General features: G+C 35.4%; 1 protein-coding gene across 1 annotated transcript in view; it reads right to left on the reverse strand.

Annotated features, from left to right (window-relative positions):
• GRID2 (glutamate ionotropic receptor delta type subunit 2) overlaps nt 1-26,427 on the reverse strand; it is a 1,449,169-nt gene that overhangs the window by 367,670 nt on the left and 1,055,072 nt on the right. The window contains exon 9 of the mRNA XM_037046096.1: nt 9,940-10,041. Coding sequence (XP_036901991.1) covers nt 9,940-10,041 — 102 coding nt within the window. The remainder of the gene's footprint in view (nt 1-9,939; nt 10,042-26,427) is intronic.

Genomic DNA, 26,427 nt, shown 5'->3' on the forward strand with positions numbered 1-26,427 from the left:
GCAAAAGATATCATGATCATTTGCCTCTCTAGTGGCCCCAAACAGGGACCTGGCCCACAATCCAGGCATGTGCTCTGACCTGGAATTGAACCAGTGACCTTTTGGTTCACAAGCCAGTGCTCAATCCACTGAGCCACCCCAACCAGGCTGAATATTGCCATCCTAATATTAAGTCTTCCAATCCATGACTACAGAATACCTATTTATTTAGGATTTAAAAATGTTTTAACAATATTTTGTAGCATGCAAATATTGTGGTTCTCTTGTTAAGTTTATTCTTAATTACTTTATTCTTTTTATCTACATAAATGGAAATGCTTTATTAATTTCCAGTTTGGACTTTTTATTGCTGGTATACAGAAATATAATTGATTTTTGTATGTTGATCTTCTACCTTGGAAATTTGCTGACCTCATTAACTCTAATATTGTGTGTGTATTCTTCAGGATTTTTTTTAATGTAAGACCATCTCATCTGCAAATAGAAATTGTTTTATTTCTTCCTTTCTAATCTCATTTCTTTTATTGATTTCCTTGCCTAATTATGCCAGCCAGAACACCCACCACAATATGGAATAGAATAGTGAGAACTGACATCCTTGTCTTATTACTGACCTTAAGGGATTAAAAAGGGCTTGCAGTATTTTTACCATTAATATGGTGCTAGCTGTGCGTTTACAGATGCTTTTTATCAAGTTAAGAAATTCCCTTCTATTACTAGATTTTTGATTGTTCTATATCATGTGAGGATGTTGCATTTTATTATTTTTATATCTTTGAGATAATTATGTGGGTTTATTTCTTCCTTTATTAATAAATAACATTGATTTTCATAAGTTGAGCCAACCCTGTATTCCTGGAATAAATTCTACTTGGTCACAGTGAATAATCCTGTTTATATGGTGCTAGATTCAGTTTTTTAGCATTTTGTTGAAGGTGTTTGTGTCCATATGTATATTGTGTCATATTCATTGTAGTCTTTAAGCCATTAGGTTCCACTAATTACTGGCTATTTCCTTTATTTTTGTCAACAATGTCCTGGGTTTTCTCAGTAGTTTGAAGAAAATAAATTTTGGTAGAGATCACTTTTGTGCTCAGCTTTTAAAATTTATTATGATTCCAGGAGGGATATTCTTAGCTATCTCATTCCCTGGTTTTCTCTGGTGGGCTTTCTCGCATATGACTTAGCTTGTGCTATTAATTAAGAGGAGCCTTAGGCTTGAACTTCTCCATCCTCTATTTCAAATAATTGGAGAACACTTAATGCACAATTTTCTTACAGATCACCTCTCCTCTGGTCAAAATCTTTGTGCTACTACTCTGGAGTAGCAATTTCTTGTCTTTTCCACCTGTCTCTGTTGACTTGAACCTCTGCCCTCAGAAAAAGTTGGAGTGATGGCAATCAAGGCCCCCACTATTCTATGCCTGCCATACTCGGAGTGGGTACTGCATTGTATGGGTTGGGCTACGTGGGAAAAGGGAGCCTTCAAATTTTTGGTTACACACAGCAGGAATTTAGCCCCTTCAGATTAGAGTTGAAGGGTATGCGAAATGCTGGCAGCTTCTCTCTCCAGGTTAGATAAGCCTTGATTGGGCACTTAGGAGAGAGAAAGCCCTGCCTTCTTGGCCAAACCTGCTGGGAGTGGAGTTTCCATGGAGCTGAATGGGGCAGATGGGGAGATGGAAGGAAAGGGGGCAGGATGAGGCTCAGATGCTACAGACACTTGTTTTGGTAGATTTTCTTGAATAGGCGATAATTAATTTTCTGTATGCACTTAGGGAAATTTCCAGAGACTTTAAATTTTGGTTATGATTTATTTAGTTAGTTATTTGCAGTTTTGTAGGGAATGTTTCACTTGCCACCTAAAAGTGGAATGGTGGCAATGGTCATCTCCAGGGATGGTGTTCTTAACCACAGTGCTATAATGTGTAGTTCAAATTTAGTAGTTATTAAATGATATTTACCATATTTCATTGCAACTTTCTGTTTATTTTGTATAACATCCACTGATAATTTTTTGGCCACAGTTGAAACTCTTGCCTGGGGCTCTGAACTGAACTTTCTGATGTACTGACTTTCGAAAAGGAGCCCTTTTCAGACACTGCTACCCGCACTTGCCATCAACTCCCTTTCCATCTCCTTGCTGTCTGTGCCTTCCCAGTAGAGCCTCTTACCAAGCTTATTCTGCTCACCCTCAGTTTTGCCTCTGGGTAAATGAGACTTGAAGGCTGAGAACTCAGGAAACCTTGGACCTCTGTGGGGGTTCAAAATGCTCAAAGTCTCCAAGTAGCAACAACTTGGACAATGTTCTTAGAAAAAACTTAGCACAATAACAGCATAATTTCATGGCTATTATTATTAGTATTTTCCTTGTTATATATTAACATATAACATCTATTTCAATCTAGTTTAAAACCATAGTTCCTTTCGGACAATATAATTGACACACATTTATACATTTATATAGTTTATATATTTTTTTCAGTATTAGGTACTTCTGCTTACTTTTTTCTCTAGGAAGCACAGACTTCACTAGCATAGGCATTATTGTGGTTTTTACTAGCAAGTTTTCAAATTATGGTAACAGTGATTGGGCCCAAAACTCATGACTATACAATTTGTGTTGGCTTGTCTGCTTTAGATTCTTTAAATAATTTCCTGCAAAAACCTAAAGATTGATGACAATGATTAATTATGCTTTTATAGTCAGTCATGCTCATTTTTTTCTTTAGTTAATTTACACATCATTTTTCTGCTCAGAGGTAATAACAAACACTCTGCACTTTACTAAAAGCTGCCACATAATTTAATCTCACAACAACCCAGGTGGCCACCTTTATTATTCCTCTTTTACAGACAGAAAAATTGGGGTTCAGAACAACTACTTGGCTTCCATAAGCTCTGATCTGTTAAGTAGAAAAGATAAATCTTGAATTGCTATCTTTTGATTATAGATATAATACTTTTTGCAGTATATGTAAAGCACTTTTAATATGAGTGTATTGAGGAGAAGAGTCTAGGTGAAAAAAAAGAAATGAAGTAGATTAAAGTACTTCCAATAAGAAAATTAGTTGCATATAATTTCCTTTTTGTTTAAATGGTATAGAATAAAGTAGATACTTGCTTGACCTTATACTGACATATATAAATTACCATATTTACCATTCATACATACTTATTATTGTACAAATTGAGAAATTGTTGCCTACATGTTCCTTAACATAAAAAACAATGTTTCTTAACATAAAAAAGTCAAATTTATGAGAAGAGGTAGGTTCTCTCCTATTTAAATTGCAGTTTCCTTAAAAGATCATGACATAGAAAACCGTACTCTAATTTACTCTTTCCCTCCTATTTCATTTTCCTGATTTTGTCTAATTCTACACTTTCCACAGATAGGCAGACATGAATTATGAAATATCAGTCTACATGAAAATAAAAGTAGCCCTGGCTGGTTTAGCTCAGTGGATTGAGCTTGGGCCTACGAACCACACAATCGCAGTTCGATTCCCAGTCAGGGCACATGCCTGGGTTGCAGGCCAGTTCCCAGCAGGGGACTCACAACAGGCAACTATACATTGATATTTCTCTCCTTCTCTCCTTCCCTTCCTCTCTAAAAGATAAATAAATAAAATCTTTAAAAAAAGAAAAATAAAATAAAAATATTGTGAAACAAAGAAAAAACAATGACTATTTCTAAAGCCGAGAGAATATGAATGTTTCTCTATAGTGTTTGTGACTTCCCCTCAAATGTGATTTTTTTATTTGGTAAATTAATGATTCTTGATATTTTGAATTAAAACTTCTATTTTTTTCCTTAAAATAGTTATTTGAATACATTGTAAATGGGGTTAAGTAATTTTCTAATATAAATGTGGTCAAAAGATTTAATAATAGAATAATTACTTGCTATCTATCTTGAAAATTTGGATTTAGTGGATGGAAATCAAAGAATGGAGAATCCTAAGATTTCTTATTTAGGCATAGTCTTGTGTCCATCCCTGTTCATATTTTTGTAATCATGTATAGAGATCTTTATTTCTTTTCTCCTTTCCCTACTTTTTTCCTTTTCTCTTTCTCTGTTTCTCTTTCAGCCTCTCTCCCTACTTCATGTTACCAAGACATTTTACTTGTGTTTCTTTAATAAATATTTTTGACCTGCTTTATATTCCAGGTACTGTAAGTGAAAACCAACTCTGCATTTGATTGGTACTTATAGTTTAGAGAAAGAGTTTAACAGTAATAAAAGCATTGCAGAAAAAGGAGAGTTCCGAATGAGAAATTAAATTAAACAGTCCTGTAAACCTATAAAGATCACAAAAAAGACTTTGGTGTTTGTTCTCTCTCACTCTCTCTCCTTCTCTTTCTCAACTTTATCACTCTTTCCCAGCTTCTTCAAAGTGTATTTAATTCTGAGTCCTTCACACATGGGTTCTTATTTTCACAGACACAACTTAACAATTTTGAAAAATGGTTTTTGAGGAACTCTTTGAAAGCAAGAATTATATCTTCCTTATCCTTTTCTCTTTGGGATTTAGCACAATGCTTAGATTACAATATATGTTCAATAAATATTTACTGGGTCAATGCTAATGGTTTAGGGTGTACTATATAATTGTTTTACTTTTCCATGCTCTCAGATAACATGTAAGTTTTCATGCAAAAATAAGAGCTGCTTTAAGAAATTCCAAAAAGTGAGACTAATAATAGAGAATATTTTATAAAAAGGAAATTTTTCTTAAAATGAAAGCTCAGTAGTCATCTTCCTGCTATACTCTCCCTATGGTGAATTGGTTAAGGAGACATCTTTCTTTCAGCACATAGTTTGGACTTTGCTTTATATGGAATTGGTTTAAATAAGCTGCTTTGTGTGCTTTCTGCTTTTATCTTTTTATGACTCCAGTGACAATTCCAGTTTAGAAAGTAATTTTTTATTGCTATTATTGTCCCATTGTTTAAAATTGGCTTTATTTCCTACTGTTATTTATTTTCTTTTGGAAGTATTCTTAAAATAGTCTCTATGTTTATGGTGGCTTCTTTCCCAGTTTTGTTGAATTCAACTTTCCAGAAATATCCATTAACTTAATTAATTTTGTAAAAATACCACCCATACATTATTTAATCTAAAATGTTTTAAATTATGAGATGCACAATCATTTTACCTACCACTGACAAAGACTAAAAAATGCTGCTGATTATAACATCAAGGAGACATAAAGATGCACCCAGATTTCTGGGATATTAAAATGTGAATAACTATGTTTCTGAATTTATAAAATATAGAAAAATTACTATCACAGTTTTCCCACAAATTTCTGATTATATAATTATACAGAATTATTTAATTTCTTTCATGGTAGTTTTAGGCAAAGGGATACTTACTGTACCGTACATTTAATGTAAAACAATGACTGCATTAAAAAAATATTCCAAGAGCTCTAAAAGATATCCCACTAGAATGAGTTCCCAAAAGTCATAACTTTGTCTGTTTTGTATATACACCAAGCACCCAGGAGTTATAATAAAGATTTCTTACATGAGTTTGTGAGTGAATCCATGTTTTATTAGAGATGTTATATATCTGTTTGAAGAAAAACCAAATCAAGCAAATAGGAATTATTAATCAGTGAGCTCCTTCTTAGTGCCAGCTTATGTTTCTCAGATATCTTGCTCTTCTTGCAGTATAGCTTCTCAAGCCTGCCTTTCTTTGCACTTTCTGCCAACTTCTTCCATTTTATTTTCATAGGTATTCACAATTATTATGATTATATTTACAATTCAGGGATGCATCCAACAAGGTTTTGTGAATTGCCATGAAAAACTTTAAATGATGTAATTCATCATTTATGGCTCTCCATACTTGTACACTTAGAAAGTTAAAAGGAAAAAAAATAATCTCACAAACTGCCCTGTAGTGATACACTGGGTCCACTTGGAAGGAGAAGTAGAGACCAGTAAACCAAATGTGGGAACAAAGCATTTAACAGTAGGGCCAAGATCATTAAGTCTGAGTTTATACTCATTCTTTCTTTTCCTCCATATCTAAGACATTTATTGATGTGGTTTTGGTGATGATTGAATATAAAGTTATCTTTATGTGATGGATGACATTTAGAAAAATGTGCCTAGGGGACCAATCGAATAACATTTACAATCTCAAAAGTTATATTATATTTAATTTAAATCTAACAAAAGTTCATTCTAATTTCAAAGGCAGAATATCACAGTAGCTAAGGACATGTCCTCTGGAATTAGGATCTCGATGCTTGAAATTTGTCTCTGGCTCTTGTTAATTATAAGGACATGGAAATTTACTTTACTCTTTTGTGCCTTATTTTTATTCTTCTGATGTAAGTAGTATATCTTTTATAGATTTTATATAAGGCCTAAACATATGTAAAGTTCTTAGTGGGTTTGTTCAAATAATAGTTTCTGATGTTGGTTTTTCTGTTTTCCTCTTCAGACCTACTGTGTACTTCAGTGCCCTAGTCTGTGATGGGGGGAGGTTGACCTTTATGGTCTTTATTACTTTGGCCCTCTTGTCCTTTCATTTATGGTTGGATTTGCAACTAGAGACCATGAAAATAGATGAAAAGTCAGGAGGAGTGTCAATGAGGTAACCACTCTCCCCATTTTCTTATTAACTGATTGTGTCTTGGGCGAGGATTATCTTTTTCTATCTTCTTTCTATACCAAAGGTCACAGTTACTATTTCCTGCTTTTTATGCCATGGCTCCATCTATTGCAGGTCTGAGCTGTTAATACTGCTCTCTCACCACTCCTCCATCAGACATCGGGGGGAATCAGGTTGGCTGTGAACCCAGGCCATGGTGTTTAAACATCCTTTGTTGATTTTCTAAACTTTATTTAATTCTCCTCAACTAACCATTTGAGTGTACCATTGATTTGCCCCTGGTATCATAAGTAATATAATACCGAATCATTTAATTTAAGGTAAATATTAGATTACTTCCTACAAGTCAATGAAGTATCATTAACAGTGATAGGATTGGGGGTTTCAGATCTTAAGGGCGTCATGGGTAGCATGCACCTCCTAAGAAGTAAACGGGGTATGTATGTGTACGTGCAGGCCTTGGGCTAGACTCAGGTAGAGTCACAGCTGACAGAGCACCCTGCATGGGTTTTACACACTGTCCTTCCCTGCTGTTCCCCCTTTCTTAAGTGTTGGAATTCAAGGTGTTTTGAGGGTGGCTAAATGAAATCTAATATAGACCAAATATGAGTTTTTTTCCAAATTTAGTGGGCATCAAAATTTTGGAGTGGGCGGGTGGGTTGAGGGGAGAGTGGTGATTCTCAGTGTTGGGTGGAAGCTTCCAAAACCATATAAGGTACAGCTAGATCTCAAAGGTGTTTGTAGGGATGATTAAGAAGGTCATGCCTGGTTTCCATTCAAGTAGCAATTACAGGAAGAAACAGGAGGCCTGCAAGATTAAGTACAATGGCTGTATACTGTGGGAGTGTAATAGGTGTAACAATCTTTTACTCAACTGGACATTCAATTGACAAATACATATTGCATCACAGAGGACTCATGTGAAACAGACTATTCCTATACTTCTACCCAACAACCATAATTAGGGTCTGTGCAGGGCTGAGTTTGCAGGAAACAGACCATTATGAGTCATTAAGGTGAGACTCAGGCATGTAAGCATTAACACGGCGTGAAACAATATCATTTTATGTACAAATAACAATAGCTTTATTCAACCTGGAAAAGAATTTAAAATGATTGGTTTTATGAAGCTTTCCCAATATTGAGTTAAATACTTTGAACACTCAAATCAAGTGATATCCTATAAATACTTCAACTCTCAGAGTTATCACCGTAGGACTACGAAGAGTGTAATGTAATGTTAAGAGGAAAGAGGTTACAGGGTCTGAAGTCAGATTTCTTGGATTTGAATCCCACCTCTCTCTGCTACAGACTCTCTGTTGTAATCCTTCACATTTATGTTTTTTTTTTAATATCTGCATGTCTCACTTGCCTCTACCAAAGTCTTGGGATTCGAATGCTACCTATTTATTAGAAATACTGTGAGGATTGTATAAAGTTATATATGTAAACCAACTAGTAGAGTATCTGGCACACAGTATATATTTAATACATCTTAGGTTTTTTGTTATATGTGCTTCTCCCCAACCAGATCTATGAATACTTTGAGGTATGAATATACCTACAAGACAAATAATACAATAGATATGTGTATTATTCATCTTATCTCATTTACAAAGTTTATCATATGGCAAGTACTAAATAAATATTTGTTTAATGACTAAATGAGGTTAACTAGCCTTAAAATATGAACCTGAAGACAAAAGCAGAGCACATATGTTATCTTTTATTGCAATTGTCACTTGAGTTTTCACATTAATCACTAAAGAAGAGACTTAGTACTTTACTGCATTTTAAATGTCTTTTTTTCAATATTATAACATCAGTGTAAGTGCATATTTATACCCTTGGGTCCATATATACAAGAGCACCTTTACTTTTAAGTTTGGATTTGTTCATAATATAATTATTTTTCAAAAATTGAAAATCATATTGAAACAATAACTAGTAATAAATTATAGGCATCAATAAGGGGGGTGATAAACTAGTCATTTGTAATTCATTTTATGGAGAATGTCACATATTTTTTAAATATTTTATTTATTTAGTTTTAGAGAGGAGGAAGGGGAGAAAGAGGAGGCGAGAACTATCCATGTGTGGTTGCCTCTCGTGTACCACCTACCGGGGACCTGGCCTGCAACCCAGATGTGTGCCCTCACTAAGAATCAAACTGGCAACCCTCTGGCCCTCCGATTCACAGCCCATGCTCAATCCACTAAGCTACATCACCCAAGGCCTCACAAATATTTTTATACCATTAAATTATATTGAATCTACTTAATTTGTGTTAAACACTATACAGAGGTCAGCCAATGCTATTTTAAACTTTGGTAAACATCCAATTAGCATTAACATATAAAAAAGACTTTGTTTCTCCTGTTTACTAATTCTGCAATTTATTTTTTAGTTTATAAAAATACTTTTTCAAATTTTTAAAAAAGGACAGTTTCTTGAAGGAAAATAAAGAACTATGACTATTAGTTTCAAAATGAACTATAAAGTAGCACTAGGCCAATGCACTGAAATAGCTAGGAAGAGTGTCTTCATGCTTTATGATTATTTAGACAGTACCCATTTGAGTATCTTACTGTTTAAGAATATTTCTGTTAATATTTCAGGTTTATTATGAGATAATATATAAATTAATAAAAATCACTATTTTGTATTTTCTAACAAGTAAATGGAATTGCAATATAGGTTTCATAAGTATAACCTATTTAATATTCACAGAATCACTAGATAATAAGAGATATAGAAAAATCACATTTGTTTTTTCACCAGCTTCCCCAGTAATCAGCACTGAGCTTGAAATACATTTTACACTCAATAATTATGTGTTAAACAAATGGATGGTCTTTCCTTTGAAGTAGGGCCTTATTGGAAAAGTATTGGCTTTGTTTATTGCTGAAGTTTAAGTATCACTGAATGTACAACCTGAATCAAATTTACCTTTATTTGGCCCAGTTCTCTACACTTGTGGATCCTGCAGGCCTAGGCTTTCAGTGAGAGAATGCCTGAGGGATGCCTTCACTTTATCACGTGTAGGACGCTTGTAAAAGGAGGAAATCCCAGCCTAAAATTTCTAAGAGTTACTGACAAAAGCACTGTAATTAAAAGAAAAGCCTGCAAAATCTAATCTGGATGGACATAAATTGAAGGCTGGAAAATATAATCATTAAAAATATCTTAGAAAGAACATAGTCAGGATTTGCTAAAGCTCATTTAAGATGATTGCATCAGTTAATAAAACATAAAGAATAAAGTAACCTGTAGAAGCCCAATCCACAGGCTCAGATCACACTTACCAGAACAGTCACCACACGGAGAACCACTCCACGCATGTTATTCTCCAGTTTCTTGTCAGTCAGTGACCCATTCAGCCCAGTGACTGGGTTCCAGCAGCCAAGCTGAAAGATGAAACAGCATCATCACTTTTATGCCACAGGAGCAGTCCAATCACCTATGGACAGACCTTCCAGAGAACTGTGTGATAAAACTTGAAATCGCCCTGTGCAAAAAGGGCCCTGTGCAAATTTTCTTTTTTACTCGCAAATGAGCAATCAAAAACACTATTTGCTGCTCTTAAATATCATTGCATGGCATATGACAGTACCTGAAATGCTTTAGGAGACTGGCCGTGGACATCCAACTTAATGAGAAGTTATAAATACACCAATAACACAGTCCCAGGAATGCACTAATTACAAGAATAATAGTGCATATAATTCTAGCATGATGCTTGCTTTAACATATTGATTGTTGCGTAAGTTAGATGTTTTTACAATTTCAATTAGATGTTACACTGCTTTTATTGGGAAGGATTACTGCTTTTATCTAAAGAAAAATCATGTATATGGCTTTGTTGATTTCAAATATTCACACTACATAGACAATATAATTTGCCCTTTTTTGTCAGTGCCAATATTTAACTTGGATAATTTTGGCAACAGTCTTTTCCTTAAAGTCTTGTCATGATTCACTGCTTTTTACTCTTCAAAACACTGGTTTAATTTTACATCTTCATGTAGTTCTTATCTCTTGTAATATCCAAATCCTATGACTACCAGTTTTAAAATTACTACCTATAAATCACAAAGCATAAAAATGGATGACTCTCAATTCAGAAATAATGAGAAAAGGAGGTGCTGTGACTTGAATTAGCAGATAACTGCTCAAGAAGCAAAGCTGAAAAGGGAATGCTATAATGTGTATCGTGGGGAGAAATGTCATGCTATTAATCCTGACACCAGATCCATGAGCCTTCACATTTGCGATCCTATTCCACATTTGCCAGCTTAAAAAACATGACAAAGCCTTCAGTCACATTCAGAGAATGTTTTGGTTAAGTGAATGGTTTATGAGGGCACATAGTTATTTGTGCTGCTTCCTCCTACAGACTGTGATTTATTTCTTTGTGTTGCATTTTGTTTGTGGCTTCCAAAGTCATCGACACACTGACAAGTATCCCTCACAAACAAGTGATTCAGGTGCTTCCTATTAAAGCTTGGCTTCTCTTTGAGTTTCCCCAAAGGACTTTAACTAAGAAAACTAAAGTATCCATAATACAATGTGAGGCAAAAGTAGGTTTACAGTTGTTCGTGTGGAAAATAACACAATAATTAATAAACAATAATACGAGAATAGATTCTGTTTTGCACATTCCCAAATGTAAACCCACTTTTCTCCCACCCTGTGTATGGTAAGAGAAGGGATGTTACAATATACATAAAAAGCTAGCTTTTTTCTTATGAAAATAATTTGGAAAAGGCTGCTAATCATTGGTTTCAACTGTAAAAGCACATTAAATTTATGCAATGATGTGTCACTCTGTTACATAAAAAGTCTAATTAGAACTTAGATCCAATTAGCAAATCCAAATGTGTTAAAAGTCTAATTTAATCAGAGATATTGTAGTCCTCTTGTCAAAGCTAAAACCTTATGAAATTTCTTTTGAGCTTTCTTCTCTTCTGAGGTCAACCGAAGTCTATCCTCAATTACATTGCTTGAAGTGAATTTTTTCTAATGACTTTTTAAAGATTTTTATTTTCCTAAGCCAAATAGTGAAAAAGTGATCTACAGTATTAGTACAGGGGCTAAATTTCCAATGTGCTATCCATTTAACAATTATATTACTTGATTCTTAGCTGAATGAATAGCTTTTGCTACTTCATTTTGTTCATGATAAATATGTCTAAGCTGCCAAAGTAAACACAGAGCTCATTTTTTCAGATTGAGTGTTTTTATTTTTAAGTTTGGTAAACTTATTGTCAATTTTGCCTAAATAAATGACATCTATTATTGTCAACCTGACCATAATATTCTGGTGTAACAACTAGCTAAAATATTTACTGCTGGAATAAATAAAATTTGCTGAGCAGTTTGTTTCAATGATGCTATGGAGAAACATTTTAAAATATATGGTCTCCACCTTCTTCTTAATTCTGTTCTCCCTTTAAGATAACTGAATATAGCTAATGGTTTAAAATTTCTAAAGTGCTGTAGTATTGGGGGGTTTGAAATAACAATAATGAAAAACTACCTACTGGAGTAGGTAGAGCAAGTAGATCTATCTTGTCTTCAAGCCAGGACAATAACTTAAACATTATTTGTACCATACATTATGTTTCTCCTCTCTTTTTTATTCTATTTATGTTGATTTTCCAGTGGCCTTATCTTTATGAACCACCCCTTTCTTTAGTCCTTTGGGGAATTGCTTTCTTTCTTTCTTTTTTTTTTTGTACGTAGACAAGTGTTCCAAATGATCCAATTTTTTCATAATTATAGCTTCTTGGTTTAGCAACTTTAATGATTGTTCATGTGACCCAAGCCAATCAATGTCCTTCCTTGAAGTTTTATTTTTAATATCAAATATGTTCATGGTTGGCAAGTAAATAAATTGATATGAGGTACTTATATATTTTAGTGTTTGGCCAAATTCTCTCACATAAAAGATATAATTTTCTCCTTTGCTTAATGGCTTGATAAAGTTTTTCATCTTTCTATTTTCTTCCTCCTTCCCCCCTTCTCTTTTTTTCCTTTCTTTTTCTATATCAGACTCATATGTCTTTTGATTATAGCATTTGTGAAGTTATTCCTGTTCTTATTAACAGCAGCCTATATTTTAGGATTGGTAATTCCTTTCACTTAACTTAGTTCTTCATATGCGTGAACTCTAATACTTAATGTTACTTGAATGTTAGCTGTGGACCACATGAACTGGGATTTTCAGAGACTGAATTTTAAGGTAAAGAAAGTATAAGACACAAAATCTCTGGAAAAGTAGAAATAAAATATATCTAATCATCACATATCAACAGTGGGCATAAGAAAACATATATAAAAAAATAGGACTTCCAGTCAAGATGGAGACATAGGTAAACAAAGCTTGCTTTCTTGCACAACCACATCAAAGTTACAACTAAACTATAGAACAACCATCATTCAGGAACATCAGAAATTGAGCTGAATGGAAGTTCTACAGCTATGGAATTAAAGAAGAAACTACAGTGTGACTGGTAGGAGGGGTGGAGCATGGAAGGGCAAGTCCAACACTCACATGCAGCAGACAAAATTTGGGAGGGATATATCAGTTATGAAGTGTCCTGGCCTCACACCAGGTCTTCCAGCCCAGGATTCCAGTGCCAGGAAGAGAAGTCACTGTAACTTATGGCTGTAAAAACCAGTGGGGATTGAGGCTGTAGAAGACAGAAACTGCTGGGTTCCCTGGCAGATCCTCTTAAACAGCTAAGGTCCCCAGTTGGGAGCACGTGAGAAGCAACCACACATTGATGTTTTTCTGCCTTACTTAGACATACTTACTTAGACATACTGCCTCAGAGTTCCAGCATGGGGGCAACGGATTGAAAGGCATCAGAGAATGTGAACAAACTGAACTGTACAGCACCAGTGGGAGAGCTAAAGGGCAGCTTTCTTCCAGACAGAAATGCTGGCAAAGGCCAATGTTCCTTTTCTGGGGAGCCCTCCCCTCACAGAGCCACAGAGCTGACAGGAAGGTACCATATCTGTAACTTCATCAACCTGGCTTACACTGTTTGTCCCACCCTGGTAATTTCCTCATGCCTTGCATCACCGAACTTTTGGGCTCACCTGAGCTGTTTCCAGTGGCTTTTCAATATGAATAGCTTGTCTTGGCTCATGCTTCAGACTTTCTAAATTATGTCAGACAAGCAGCGTCTGGCTTCAGTGAGCCCTGTACCTCTCACTAAGTTACCCTGGGCCTGGCACTAGCAGCAGCTGGCCTTGGTTCACAGCTTCACCTCGCCTGGCACCTCCAAGCCCAGCACAAGTAGCAGACATCTGCAGATTGTTTTGTAGCTTATGCTGTGTGATGTGGGACAGAGCACAGGCAGTGGCTGACCCTGTATGTGCCAACAGTAATTTAGGCTTGACTATAACAGGAGAGTGTACACAGCCCACACAGGGGCCACATTTAAGTACTCAGTCTGGGTAATAGAAGAAAATGTGCCTTTGGACCCTACAGGGCACCTACTACATTAGGCCACTGTACCAAGCCAAGGAGATGTAGAAGCTCTACATAATATGTGAAACAAACACAGGGAGCCTGCCAAAATGAGGAGACAAAGAAACATTGCCCAAATGAAAGAAGAGAACAAAACTCCAGAAAATAATACTAAACTAAATGGAGACAAGCAAGCTACTGGATGCAGAGTTCAAAACACTGGTTATAAAGATGCTCAAGGAACTTAGTGAGGACCTCAATAGCATAAAAAAGGGGGCATGAATCCATAAAAATAGCCAGTCAGAAATGAAGGATACACTAATTAAAATAAAGAACAATTTATAGGGAATCAACAGTAGAGTGGATGAAGCCAAGAATCAAATCAATAATTTGGATCATAAGGAAGAAAAAACATTTAGTCAGAGCAGCAAGAGAAGAAAAGAATCCAAAAAAATGAGAATGATGTAAGGTGCCTTTGGGACAATTTCAAGTGTACCAACAACATTCACATCATGGGGATGCCAGAAGGAGAAGAGAGAGAGCAAGAAATTAGAAACCTGTTGGAAAAAATGATAGAAATTCCCCTAACTTGGTGAAGGAAGTAGATATGCAAGCCCAGGAAGTGCAGAGAGTCCTAAGCAAGATGAACACAAAGAGGCTGACCCCAAGACACATCATAATTAAAATGGCAAAGGTTAAAGGCAAAAAGAGAACCTTAAAAGCATCAAGAGAAAAACAGTTAGTAACCCACAAGGGAGCCCTCATAACACTTCTATCTGATTTCTCAAAAGAAACTTTGCAGGCTAGAAGGGATTAGCAAGAAATATTCAAAGTGATGAAGAGCAAGGACCTACAACCAAGGTTACACTACCAAATAAAGCTATCATTTTGAATTAAAGGACAGCCCTGGCTGTATGTCATAGTGGATTGAGACCTGGCCTGTGAACCAAAGGGTCACTGGTTCAATTCCCAGTCGTAGCACCTACTTGGGTTGGGGGCCAGGTCCCCAGTTGGGAGCACATGAGAAGCAACCACACATTGATGTTTTTCTGCCTCTATTTCTCCCTACCTTCCTCTCTGTCTCAAAATAAATTACTTTAAAAAATCTTTAAAACAAAGAAAGAATCAAAGGGCAGATAAAAAGCTTCCCACACCAAAAAAACAAAAACAAAAAAAAAACCCTAAAGTAGCTCATCACCACAAAATTAGCATTATATAAAATTTTAAAGGGCCTTCTTTAAGAAGAAGGAAAGGATAAAAAATGAACAGTAATAGAACAACAAATACATATATTTCAACGACTGAATCTAAATAACAAAATAAACAAACAGAATAGAAACAAAGTCGTAATACAGAGAATGTTTTGATGGTTGCCAGTGGCAGGGCATTGTGAGGATAGGTAAAAAATGTGAAGAGATTAAGAAATACAAATTAGTAGTTGCATAGTAGTCACAGGAATGTAAATGACAGCATAGGAAACAGAGTAGCCAAAGAACACACATGCATGATCCCTGGATGTGGACATCAGTGTGGGGATTGCCTGAGGGAACAAGGCAGGGTCTAGGTAGAGCAGAGCAAAGGGGACAACTGTAATAGCATTATCAATAAAATATAATTTAAAATAAATACATAAAATAGCCCTGGCTGATGTAGCTCAGTGGATTGAGCGCGGGCCTACAAACCACACGATCGTGGTTCGATTCCCAGTCAGGGCACATGCCTGGGTTGCAGGACAGTTCCCAGCAGGGGACTCACAAGAAGCAACCGTACATTGATATTTCTCTCTGTCTCTCCTTCCCTTCCTCTCTAAAGATAACTAAATAAAATCTTGAAAAAATAAAAATAAAATAAATACATAAAATAAAAAAGACCAATTCTATCTACAAAAAATAAAAAAGTAAATTAATATTTCTTTCTTATATTGAATAGAACAGTTTTTAAAAATACTTTCTATATGTCATCATGGTACTGAACTCTTAATACATGATCTCATTTAAGCCTCAAAATAAAGTTTATTAAAAGATGCTATTATCATTGTTACATTATAAGTACAGAAACTAATCAACTAAGGTCACATATCTGCTAAGAAAGGAAACTAAGACTTAAACTAGTGCTTTTTAAAGTGTGGATTCAATTTTTAAAAAATGTGGTGCTGCTTTACAGTTTAAAGACTGTTCATCAACAAGATGTATTTAAGGTTAAGTAGAGAAGTTATTCTTATAGTCAAGGACACTGAGATTTAGAACTTTAAAAGCTGGTTCAATATAATAGCTAGTGAAATCACATTTTGTTAATAGAGTTCTAAAGGCAAAATCATCATCATCATCAGATATCAGTGTCATTATTTTTGTAAAAGTTATTATCACATTTACAAGTGCATAGAGCTTTACTTACATTAATTACTCTTAAAAACCACCCCAGGGAAAAGGCCTCATTACCATTTCACAGAAGGAGCAACTGAGGGTCCAGAGGTTCTGCTTCTTCCATTGTTTTGTCTTTTATCCACTCAAAGAGTCAAGAGGCAGGGAGTAAATTAAGGAAAGTCGTAGAAAAAGGCAGTGGACAAAAGATTCTAAATCTCTCCTTTGTGTGACCAACTTACTAGAGATAAGCATGGCACCCATTTCATGTACCCTAAAGCCTGTGGGTGCCTCTCAAAATGTATACCAAACATGAAAGATGAAGTTTATGTTTCTCCATCATTTTGAAAGATTTCTGAGGTGTTAAGTTTGTTTAATTTCTGTTCATAACCATTCATTACCCACGTGCTCACCTCAAGCTATTCTGTTTGATTATAATAACTCTTCAAATAATAAGCAATAAAAATGAATTAATATAGATCCAATTTGAATTTGTATCTACGATGGGTCATATCCCTTGCAGCACCGCAAGATTGACAGGCATAGTATTCGATAAAAACTAGAATTTCACTTAGATTCAAGTGTGAGGCTCATTTAACAACTTCTCTGGTTACATTGTTTGAAATTTCATTAACTTGGCTTCTCTGGCTATGGGGAGAAAGTCCTTTTTTGTCTGGTTGTGTTTTTGCTTTTCAATCTGTCTTTTTTTTTAAAAAAAAAAATAAGACCAGAGGCTAATAAAGAAAGTGCAGAAAATCTCCTTTCAAAGTAAATAATAATAAAACTGGCCCTTGCAGTACCTGAGATTTACAGAAAGTCATAACGCTGATGGCAAAAGAAGACTCACTATCTTCCATGGTCTGGCAGTCTAGACAAAATTTAGAAGGGCTGCAAAAATAAAAAGTAATTCAATTTCCCTTCAATTACCATATATCGATTTCCTTTAGTATTTTCTGGTTATTGCTCAAAGTCATCTTAGAAGCTTAAAAATGCTTAATGCTTTAATTATTTCCTTCATTGGAGCTTTAGCAATAATAATCTTGTAGCTTTCTGTTAAAATCAATGTAATGTCTTGTGTTCAGCTAACTGGTTGATGTATTTGCCTGAGAATAGTAGTACATTCCTACCTCATATTATATGTTATGTCATTAATATAATACCCAAGTTTTAAATATTTACTTTTGCCCTCAATGTTTTCACTTTTCATTTGTCTATGGTCTTTAAAGGATGATGTTTGACTTACCTTCCTATTTTTCAGGCAGTGTTACAATGTCAAAAGGAGCCGAACTGTTCAAGTTTAATTTTACGCTCAGTAGCATGTTGGCTTTAATAACAGGAGTCAAGAGAGCTCTTAATTGGATACCAAATGGAAATCCCTACATTTATAGCTTGTATCATATGGAACCAATGAAGCTGAGTTGTAGTGCCAAATCTCCATCGGCAGGACACAAAATATCCACTGGGCTGAGGTGCTGCCAGCCACTATTTTCCCTTTATTGGCTTTCTAAGCCTTCCAAGGAGAAGAGGAAACAACAAAGGCGTAGGCAACGTAGCTGAAAGTGAATCAGTTAGAAATATACAGCTTTTATTAGGTAGATATTAGTGCTGTGATGGATTAAAAGTTAAAAAAAACATGGCAGGTTGACTCTAAAACAGTTTTATGGAGTTAAATTGGAATGTTTTCCTTCCTGATATTATAGGAATGCAGTGTGCCAGTAATCCCTCCAATAATAATTTTCTGTATGGAATTTCCACCTGCAAAATAAGTTCAGTTGGTAAAACTCACTCCCTAGGGGAAATTTCCTCCTAAGTTTCTATTCCTACAGCTTGGTCATTACCATGAAGTAGTGGTTGTTCTTTAGATTATGTAGAACAGCCTTAGCACTTGGGTTTCTTCAGGATAAAATGTCTTTGAGAGTCAAAATAAATATCCCCTGTTTTGACCATTTATATTTCCCCGTATTGCTGCTGAAAAGACCTTCTGCGGTATGTAAAACCTTATTTACAACAAGATGAACTTAGGTGATTTCCACAAATAAAGACTATGAACATGAGAAGCCATATACACATACGGAAATAGCTCAAAGTTGTTCTATGTAGCCATAGTGGCCTCTCTCAGACATCACCTGGTATTTACCTGATTTAATGATATTCTAACATTATTATACATTTTCTCTTCTTTTAAAATAATTAATGGTGTAAAATTACTATTACTATTATTTAGAGGCAATATATCATAGTGGTTAAATCCAGAAACCCCAAAACCAGACTACTTAGTTCTGACACTGCTGTGTCTGTGATGTTGGGCCTCAAATTTTCTCACCTTTCAAATGGGAATAGTGACAGTGACTTCCTCACAGGGTTGGTGGGAATGTCAATTGACAATATATGTCAAGTGTTTAGATATGTTCTTGGTCATGAGAACTAAAGAGGTGTTCATTATTGTTACTCCTACAATAACAGTATTCTGTTGGTTGCTCGGACTGACCATCTGGAGTCATTTATTTTAGTGATGGAGCATGCTTCTAAAGTTGTAGCTCTTAATTTTGGAATCATTTTAATCATTTTTGCGTGTGTCATACCTATTACAGTGTTTTGTATAAGGAAAATAATTATTTTAATGAAATTTAAAAGGTTGCTATTAATTTACAATGTTTAATATAAATTATCTCTATTGCACTTTAGTTTTTTTGTTCCAATCTAAAAATCTCAACACCAGAATTTTCCTTATATTCTATTCTCTGCAACACCTCTGCTTAGATATCTCAAAGGCACCTCAAATATCTAAAAGATGAAGCTCAGAGTCTACTCCCTACCATCTATCCAGTCCCACTAACCAGAAACCAAGAAGTCAGTTTACCACTTAACTTCTAATTCATTGGCCTTCTATAAATTTCAGTTCCTTTAAAAAATTTCTCCAGAATTCGCTTAACTCTACCTTCGAGATGATTCTAAATTATAGCCAAATTTGAAAACCAGTGATTTAATTTTTAATATATCTTCTTATGCTATTATAGTTGTTCCATTTTTTCTCCCCTTTATCCCCCTCTGCCCTGCACCCCACCTCCCACCAGCAGTCCCCTCAAAGTTCATGTCCATGGGTTATACATGTAAGTTCTTTAGTTTCTCCATTCCATATACTATTCTTAACCTCCCCCTGTCTATTTTCTACCTACCATTTATGCTTCTAATTTCCTATACATTTTCATGTGTTCTCCCCCTTCCCACTCCTCACTGATAACCCTCCATGTGATCTCCATTTCTGTGATTCTGTTCCTGTTCCAGTTTGCTTCCTTTGTTTTTGTTTTGTTTGGGGGTCCCATTGTTGACAGTTGTGAGTTTGTTGTTATTTTACTGTTCATAGTAGTTTTGATCTTCTTATTTTTCTTAGATGAGTACCTTTAACATTTCATATAGTAAGGATTTGGTGATGATGAACTTCTTTAACTTGACCTTATCCAGGAAGCACTTTATCTGCCCTTCCATTCTAAGTGGTAACTTTGCTGAATAGAGTAATCTTGGATGTACCAGTAGTCCTTGCCTTTCATGACTTTGAATACTTCTTTCCAGCCACTTCTTGCCTGGAAGGTTTCTTTTGAGAAATTGGCTGATAGTCTGCCGAAAAGGGAACTGTCTCCTTTTGCTTTTTGTTTTTAAGATTCTCTCCTTATCTTTCATCTTGGTTAATGTAATTATGATGTGCCTTGGTGTGTGCTTCCTTGGGTCCAACTTCTTTGGGACTCTCTTAGTTTTCTGGACTTGCATGTCTATTTCCTTTGCTAGATTGGGGAAGTTCTCCTACTTCATTTTTTTTCAAATAAGTTTTCAATTTCTTGCTCTTCCTTTTCTCCTTCTGGCCCCCTATAATTCAGATGTTTGAATGTTTAAAGTTGTCCCAAAGATTCCTAAGCGTTTCCTCATTTTTTTTGAGTTCTCATTTCTTCATTCTTCTGGTTGAATACTTCTTTCTTCTGCTCTAAATCATTGATTTGAGTTCCACTAAAAGCCAATGATCTTAAAAACATAGTTTCCCTTGATTGGCAGAATCTTAAACACTTGCAATTATTCAATAAATTACTTAATTCACTTTAACTCATCCTTCAAATTTCAATGTAAACATCAATAGCTCAGGGTAAACTTCCCTGACCATGTGTCCCTATCCTAGGGTAGCTCATGTCACTTCAATACTGAATCATGTTCCTCTCTTTTATAATAATATCACAGTCATATTTTATTCTATATTTATATGATTAATATTTATTGCACTAGTTATCTGTCACTTTCCAAGGGAGTAAGAAAAAATTATCATCTTGTCTCTCCCTTTAATAAATACATAATTCCTATCACAAAGTAGGGCTTCAATTTTCATTGAATACTTAACAAATTTAGGTGATTTTTAAGCAAGAAACATATCTTGTAGTGATTTTTTCTTTTTTTTTAAAGATCTTATGTATTTATCTTAGAGGGGAAGGGAAGGAGGGAAAGAGAGAGAGAGAGAGAAAGAGAGAGAGAGAGAGAAGTATCAATAAATATCAATGTATGGTTGCCTCTCATGCATCCCCTGCCGGGAACCGGGAACAGGACTGCAACCCAGGCATGTGCCCTGACTGGGAATCGAACCGCGATTGTGTGGTTTGCAGGCCCGCGCTCAATCCACTGAGCTACGCCAGCCAGGGCCTTGTAGTGATTTTTTCTATTAAAATGATTCCTTACAAGAAGTTCTCAATAAGACACTGTGCTGCTAGCTAAGAGGTGAGCTTTTTAATTTTTTTAAAATTTGGAATGTAAATTAGCAACTCTCATTCCTCCTGAGTGCAGAAGGGGTATTATAAAAATCTTCTTGCGATCTTTCCTACATATCTGTGTAATAAAGATCAAGAAATGTTTTATGAAAGTCTTCAGTATGAGGAATGATGATATTACCTACTCTGTAGAGAATGAAGCTGTCACATTAGAACACTAATTCAAACAATTATATGACAGCAACATAGCAATAGTAAGAAGTTGAGTACTATGTAATCTATGTCAGGTTCTTCCTACATTCCAGGCCTCATTTTAAGGCTTGTATCTATACTAATTCACTAGAAAGAAAACCAAAAAATATCCATAAAATAGAAACTTTTGAGAATGAAGTGTTACCCATCTAGGAGAAAGCCCTCTCAAGATAATAGAATACTCTTGAAGACCCAGCCTCCTGGTCCAAAACTGATGAGTGTGTGTGTGTGTGTGTGTGTGTTTGGCCTGACATGGACAATTGCAATGGTTTTACCTTCAAGGCCGGTGAAACTAAGTTGTGGTGAAGAACTTTGGGGGCTTTTATGAAATATCAGCATGCTGAGCCCAGGAGCCTCCAGAGCTACTAGGGCCCTGGCCAAAGCCTCCTTGAAGAGTTCATAAGAGCAGGTAACCTTGAGGACACTTTAATCTATCTTCATACTTAGTGTTTCTCCATTCCTATCCCTTCTCTTATTCCTCCCCACCCAGCCCCAAGGTCCATAAAACTGAAGGAATATTTTGATCAGGTTTCCCTCCAGCCATGAGACGATTCCCCCCATCTGTATTGATACAACTGACCCTTGTCTGGTGCCATTCTTGTGGGGAGCCTGGACCTTTTCTCTAGGCTTGCTTTTCCAGTGGCAGTATGTAAATAAAGGCTTGATTGTTATTCTCATTTTGACTTGTCTTAATCAACTGCTCCCACACCTGCTAGCTCAGTGCTCCCTAGCTTAGCTCTTGACATCTCTCATTTTATAATTATGGTTCACCTTCATTTAAGACTTCCTATGAGATAGGCATTGTGCCAAGCTCCACCTGTCATTTAATTTATTTTTGCGATAATCCTATCATGCAAATACTACAACAATCCTGATTTTAACAGATGAGGAAATAGAGAATTAAAGAGCTTAATTGCACTCAGATGGCAATTGAAATAGCTAGGATTTGAAACTAGGTAGTTTAGTCCCCAAACTTGCTAGGCTGTTTTGACCTCAATTAACAACAAACTTGTTCAAGGAAGAATACAACAAGAGGCATAGAGACAGCCCCAAATGGCTCTGAGTTCCGTAGTTAGCTCCATTTGTTTTGGGGGCCCTTGAGAAGTTGAAATTTCCTTACATAAAATCCTCTTTCATCCTGGCTGGTGTAGCTCAGTGGATTGAGCGTGGGTCTGTGAACTACACGATCATGGTTCAATTCCCAGTCAGGGCACATGCCTAGGTTGCAGGCCAGTTCCCAGTGGGAGACTCAGGAGAGGCAACCATACATTGATATTTCTCTTCCTCTCTCCTTCCCTTCCCCTCTAAAGATAAATAAATAAAATATTTTAAAAATTTAAAAAATCCTCTTTCTTCCCTCAGGTATTCAAATTGAGTTTCTGTCATATAGAATGAGAAAGTTTATAGCTAATATACATGGATATTGCTAGATTTTATTAATATATTTCATAACTAAGTCAATTAGGGAAAAAAGATAATTTTTTAAAGAGTGAGGAAAAATTAAAGAACATTGGAGTGGCTATTTGAGGACCTAGTAAAAACATTCAAGAATATTCAAGTAAGAACATTTTTGAATCAGTATCTTCATCTAAAAATGAAATGGTTTTCAATATAAATGAATTTTGTAGTGTTTTCCTACAAATCATGTATGGGACTTTTATTACTAGCGATTGGGTCTATTTTGTGAATAGTTTCTTATAAAACGAGCAAACCAATTTAAAAAGTACATAAAGCCAATGCATATTATTGATAGTGATAAATGGAGAACTGATGGAATTATTAAGCTGTGAGTTCCACAAAGACAGAGATCATTGCCTGTGTTATTTACGGGGGTATATCAAGCCCTTACACAGTTCGCATACAATGAATATCTGTTGAATGAACGAATAGGTTTTATTTTTCTCAAAGAATAAGTTAAATCTTACTGACGACAGGATTTCGAAGCATGCAGGTTTTATTGCTAGTTGAGGGATAAATCAGTGAATCTCTCATAGTATCCTTTGTAGTTCTGTTATTGTTTTACATGACAGATATGTACCAAGACTCATTCCTGTGGTGGACAAGAAATAATTTCTCATTCAGCATTTCCAAACAGCTCTCCTGTTAAGCAGTAAAAGCAGCCATGGCATTCAGTTTATCTGATGTCCACGCTGACATGGCACCTTTGCTTACATCAGTGTAATTTCTTTCTCTCTGGCTCCCTTTTAATCAGATGCCTGTGCTTATGTGCAATATGGGGATGCAATGTTTGGGTTTCCTGAATAATGGTGGATCACCAAATGATTCACTCTGAGTATTCTTATCTCTGAGTATTCTTACCAGCTTTGAAGACAATTTTTATTTCATTGCAGAATATTGAAAATATTTGAACAATTGGGGTTCCCATATTATCAAGCATGTTTAAACATGCAAACATAGATTTTTAAAAAGTTGTTATTTTTGGTAGATACATATACTTTTCCAATTACTCTTTTGAAATTAATAATTTTAAATGTTTCCCTGTATATGCTTCCATTGGTGATTATTAGCTATAATCACATACATATGATAAGTATAGGATAACTCAGAGATATTTGAAAGAGGTCAGGATTAACTGATCACAATAATCTGCAAGAGATTTAGCAATAAATAATTCAGTGTATTCTAATACAACACTCTACATAGTGTAAACATGTTATTCTTCCATCACTCGATATTTATTAATCAGGAAGGTAGCTATGTATTAAACACCTGCTGCACTTGTGTTATTGGATAACACAAGTGCAGAATATCACCTTTCACCTCCAAGAGTTTTTGATATTTTTGAAGTGGCCAATCAGGAAATATTTTTTTTATAAAAGAAAAACCTACAATAAGTTCCACTAGGCAGTATATTACTGATTTCTGAAAGACATATAAATAATAAATGCTCTGTATTTAAAGAAGGGAAGATAATCTGTGAGAAAGGTTCGGACTTCATCAAAGAAAATGATTTGAAAAACAGGACACTATATAGTATTCTGTCTGCAAGAGGGCCACAGAAAATTCCTTCTTAGCCTGTGCATGCATACCAATGTTTCATCAAGAGGTAGAGTCCATTACCCCTGTCCTTGAATCTGGGTTAACTCTGTGACTTGCTTTCACCAAGTCACAGAGTTAATGTGGCAGCAGAATGTGGCAGAAGGAATGATATAAGATTTCTGGGTCTGGGTCTTTAGAGCTCTTGTAGCTTTTTTTTTTCACCTTTGAAACCAACAATCAAGTAAGGAAGAGTCTGGGTTAGAGTACTGAATAATGAGAGAGTATGTGGTAAAATAAAGGAGTCATTTGGAAGAGAATTAAAGGACCCCAGCCAATGGCCAGTATCAAGTTCTCAGACCTGGGGTGACATCATCTTGGATCCTCTGACTCCAACTGAGCTATCCCAGTTACCATGTGGAGCAGAGGTGATCTGTCCCCTCTGAGCTCTGCCTGAACACCAAAGCCACAGAACACATGAAAATAAAATAGATTTTGTTTTAAACAAATTAAAGCTTGGGGTTGTTTCATTACACAATAAAGATTAAACAAATGGCTTATGGACATTTGATGGTCACCTTTGACTTCAAAAATGACTGGATACTCAAGGTTCTACAAGTTATAGAAAGTTGCACATATATGTACACATTTTAGAGATACTGTTTGATTTCCCCAATACTTTTCTTTATATATTAAAGCTTTTTTACAAATTAAAAAAAAAGTATTCCTACTGCAATTCTGAGACATTCCTGTATGTACTTTCATCTTTGTGTTACCTGATAAAAACACCTTCAAAATTGTCTATGTTTTGGAAATAAGACACGATGGATCATAATTTGTTTTCTATGATTGCCATGACAATTACTGCAAAGTTAGTAGTTTAAAACAGTGAAATTCATTCTCTCACAGTTCCAGAGGACAGATCTGAAATCAAGGTGTAAGTAGGGCCTCTTTCCAAAGGCTCTAGGGGAGAATCTTCTTTCCTTGCCTCTCTCAGCTTCTGGTGGCTCCATGCACTTCTTATCTGCAGAACTCCTGTCTCTGCCTCCATCTTCACGTGGCATCAGCATTTCCCCCTCCTCTGTCTCAAAGTGCCCTCTGCCTTTCCTTTATAAGGATATTTGCCATTGGCTTTATAGCCCACCTGAATAATTCATGATGACCTCATCTCAAAATTCTTCTCTTGATTTTAACTCAAAGACCTTTTTTTCCCAAATAAGGTCACAGTTGTAGGGTCTGGGGATTAGTTCATGGAGAAAAAAAAAAAAATATATATATATATATATATATATATATCCTAAGTGGAAAGGGATACTCAACTCACTACAGATTACAATTTTAAATTCTCATTTTAGTATCAAGCTTTTTTTTAAAAAAAATCAGGCCTATTTAATTAAAATGCACTTTTTAGAGAAAGACATAGTTTTATGAGATCCGAACCTTTGGGGACAGTTGGCTTTCTGTATATATTGATTAATTTAAGTTTCCTCAAATTAGAATTGAGAAAGTACTTGCCAAACAGTAATGAGTTTGCCCTTGCAGAATCTCTCAAATAAGTCTCTCTTGGGTGCTTATTACCTGGGGCATTACTCTAGAATTTAGGCACTTACTTGTCTATTTCCCTGGCAGAAATTTTAGTTTCTTGATGGCTGGAGTCACCTTACTATTCATTACAATACCTTCAACACTTTTATGTCACTAAGTTATTGTAGACAATCGATACATGGTTTTGATTCAAAGTTTTTATTTCTTTATTCTTAATACATTGTACTTAATTTAACAGGTACATTGGTAAGCTTATTATTTCTTAGCCATACACAGGTGCATTTTGAATATGCCTTTTGATCTGTTATGGAGAAAACAGCATAGTAGTATAGAAAAAAGAAATTTCTCATTTGTCTATCACAACCTATGTTGGCTTTCTAAAGCCAACTGCAGAAAATGGAAGGGACAGAATACACT

The sequence above is a fragment of the Sturnira hondurensis genome, unplaced genomic scaffold (genome assembly GCF_014824575.4).
Source record: "Sturnira hondurensis isolate 20B ecotype Veracruz unplaced genomic scaffold, ASM1482457v3 Scaffold0004998, whole genome shotgun sequence".
In the NCBI taxonomy this organism is placed as follows: Eukaryota; Metazoa; Chordata; class Mammalia; order Chiroptera; family Phyllostomidae; genus Sturnira; species Sturnira hondurensis.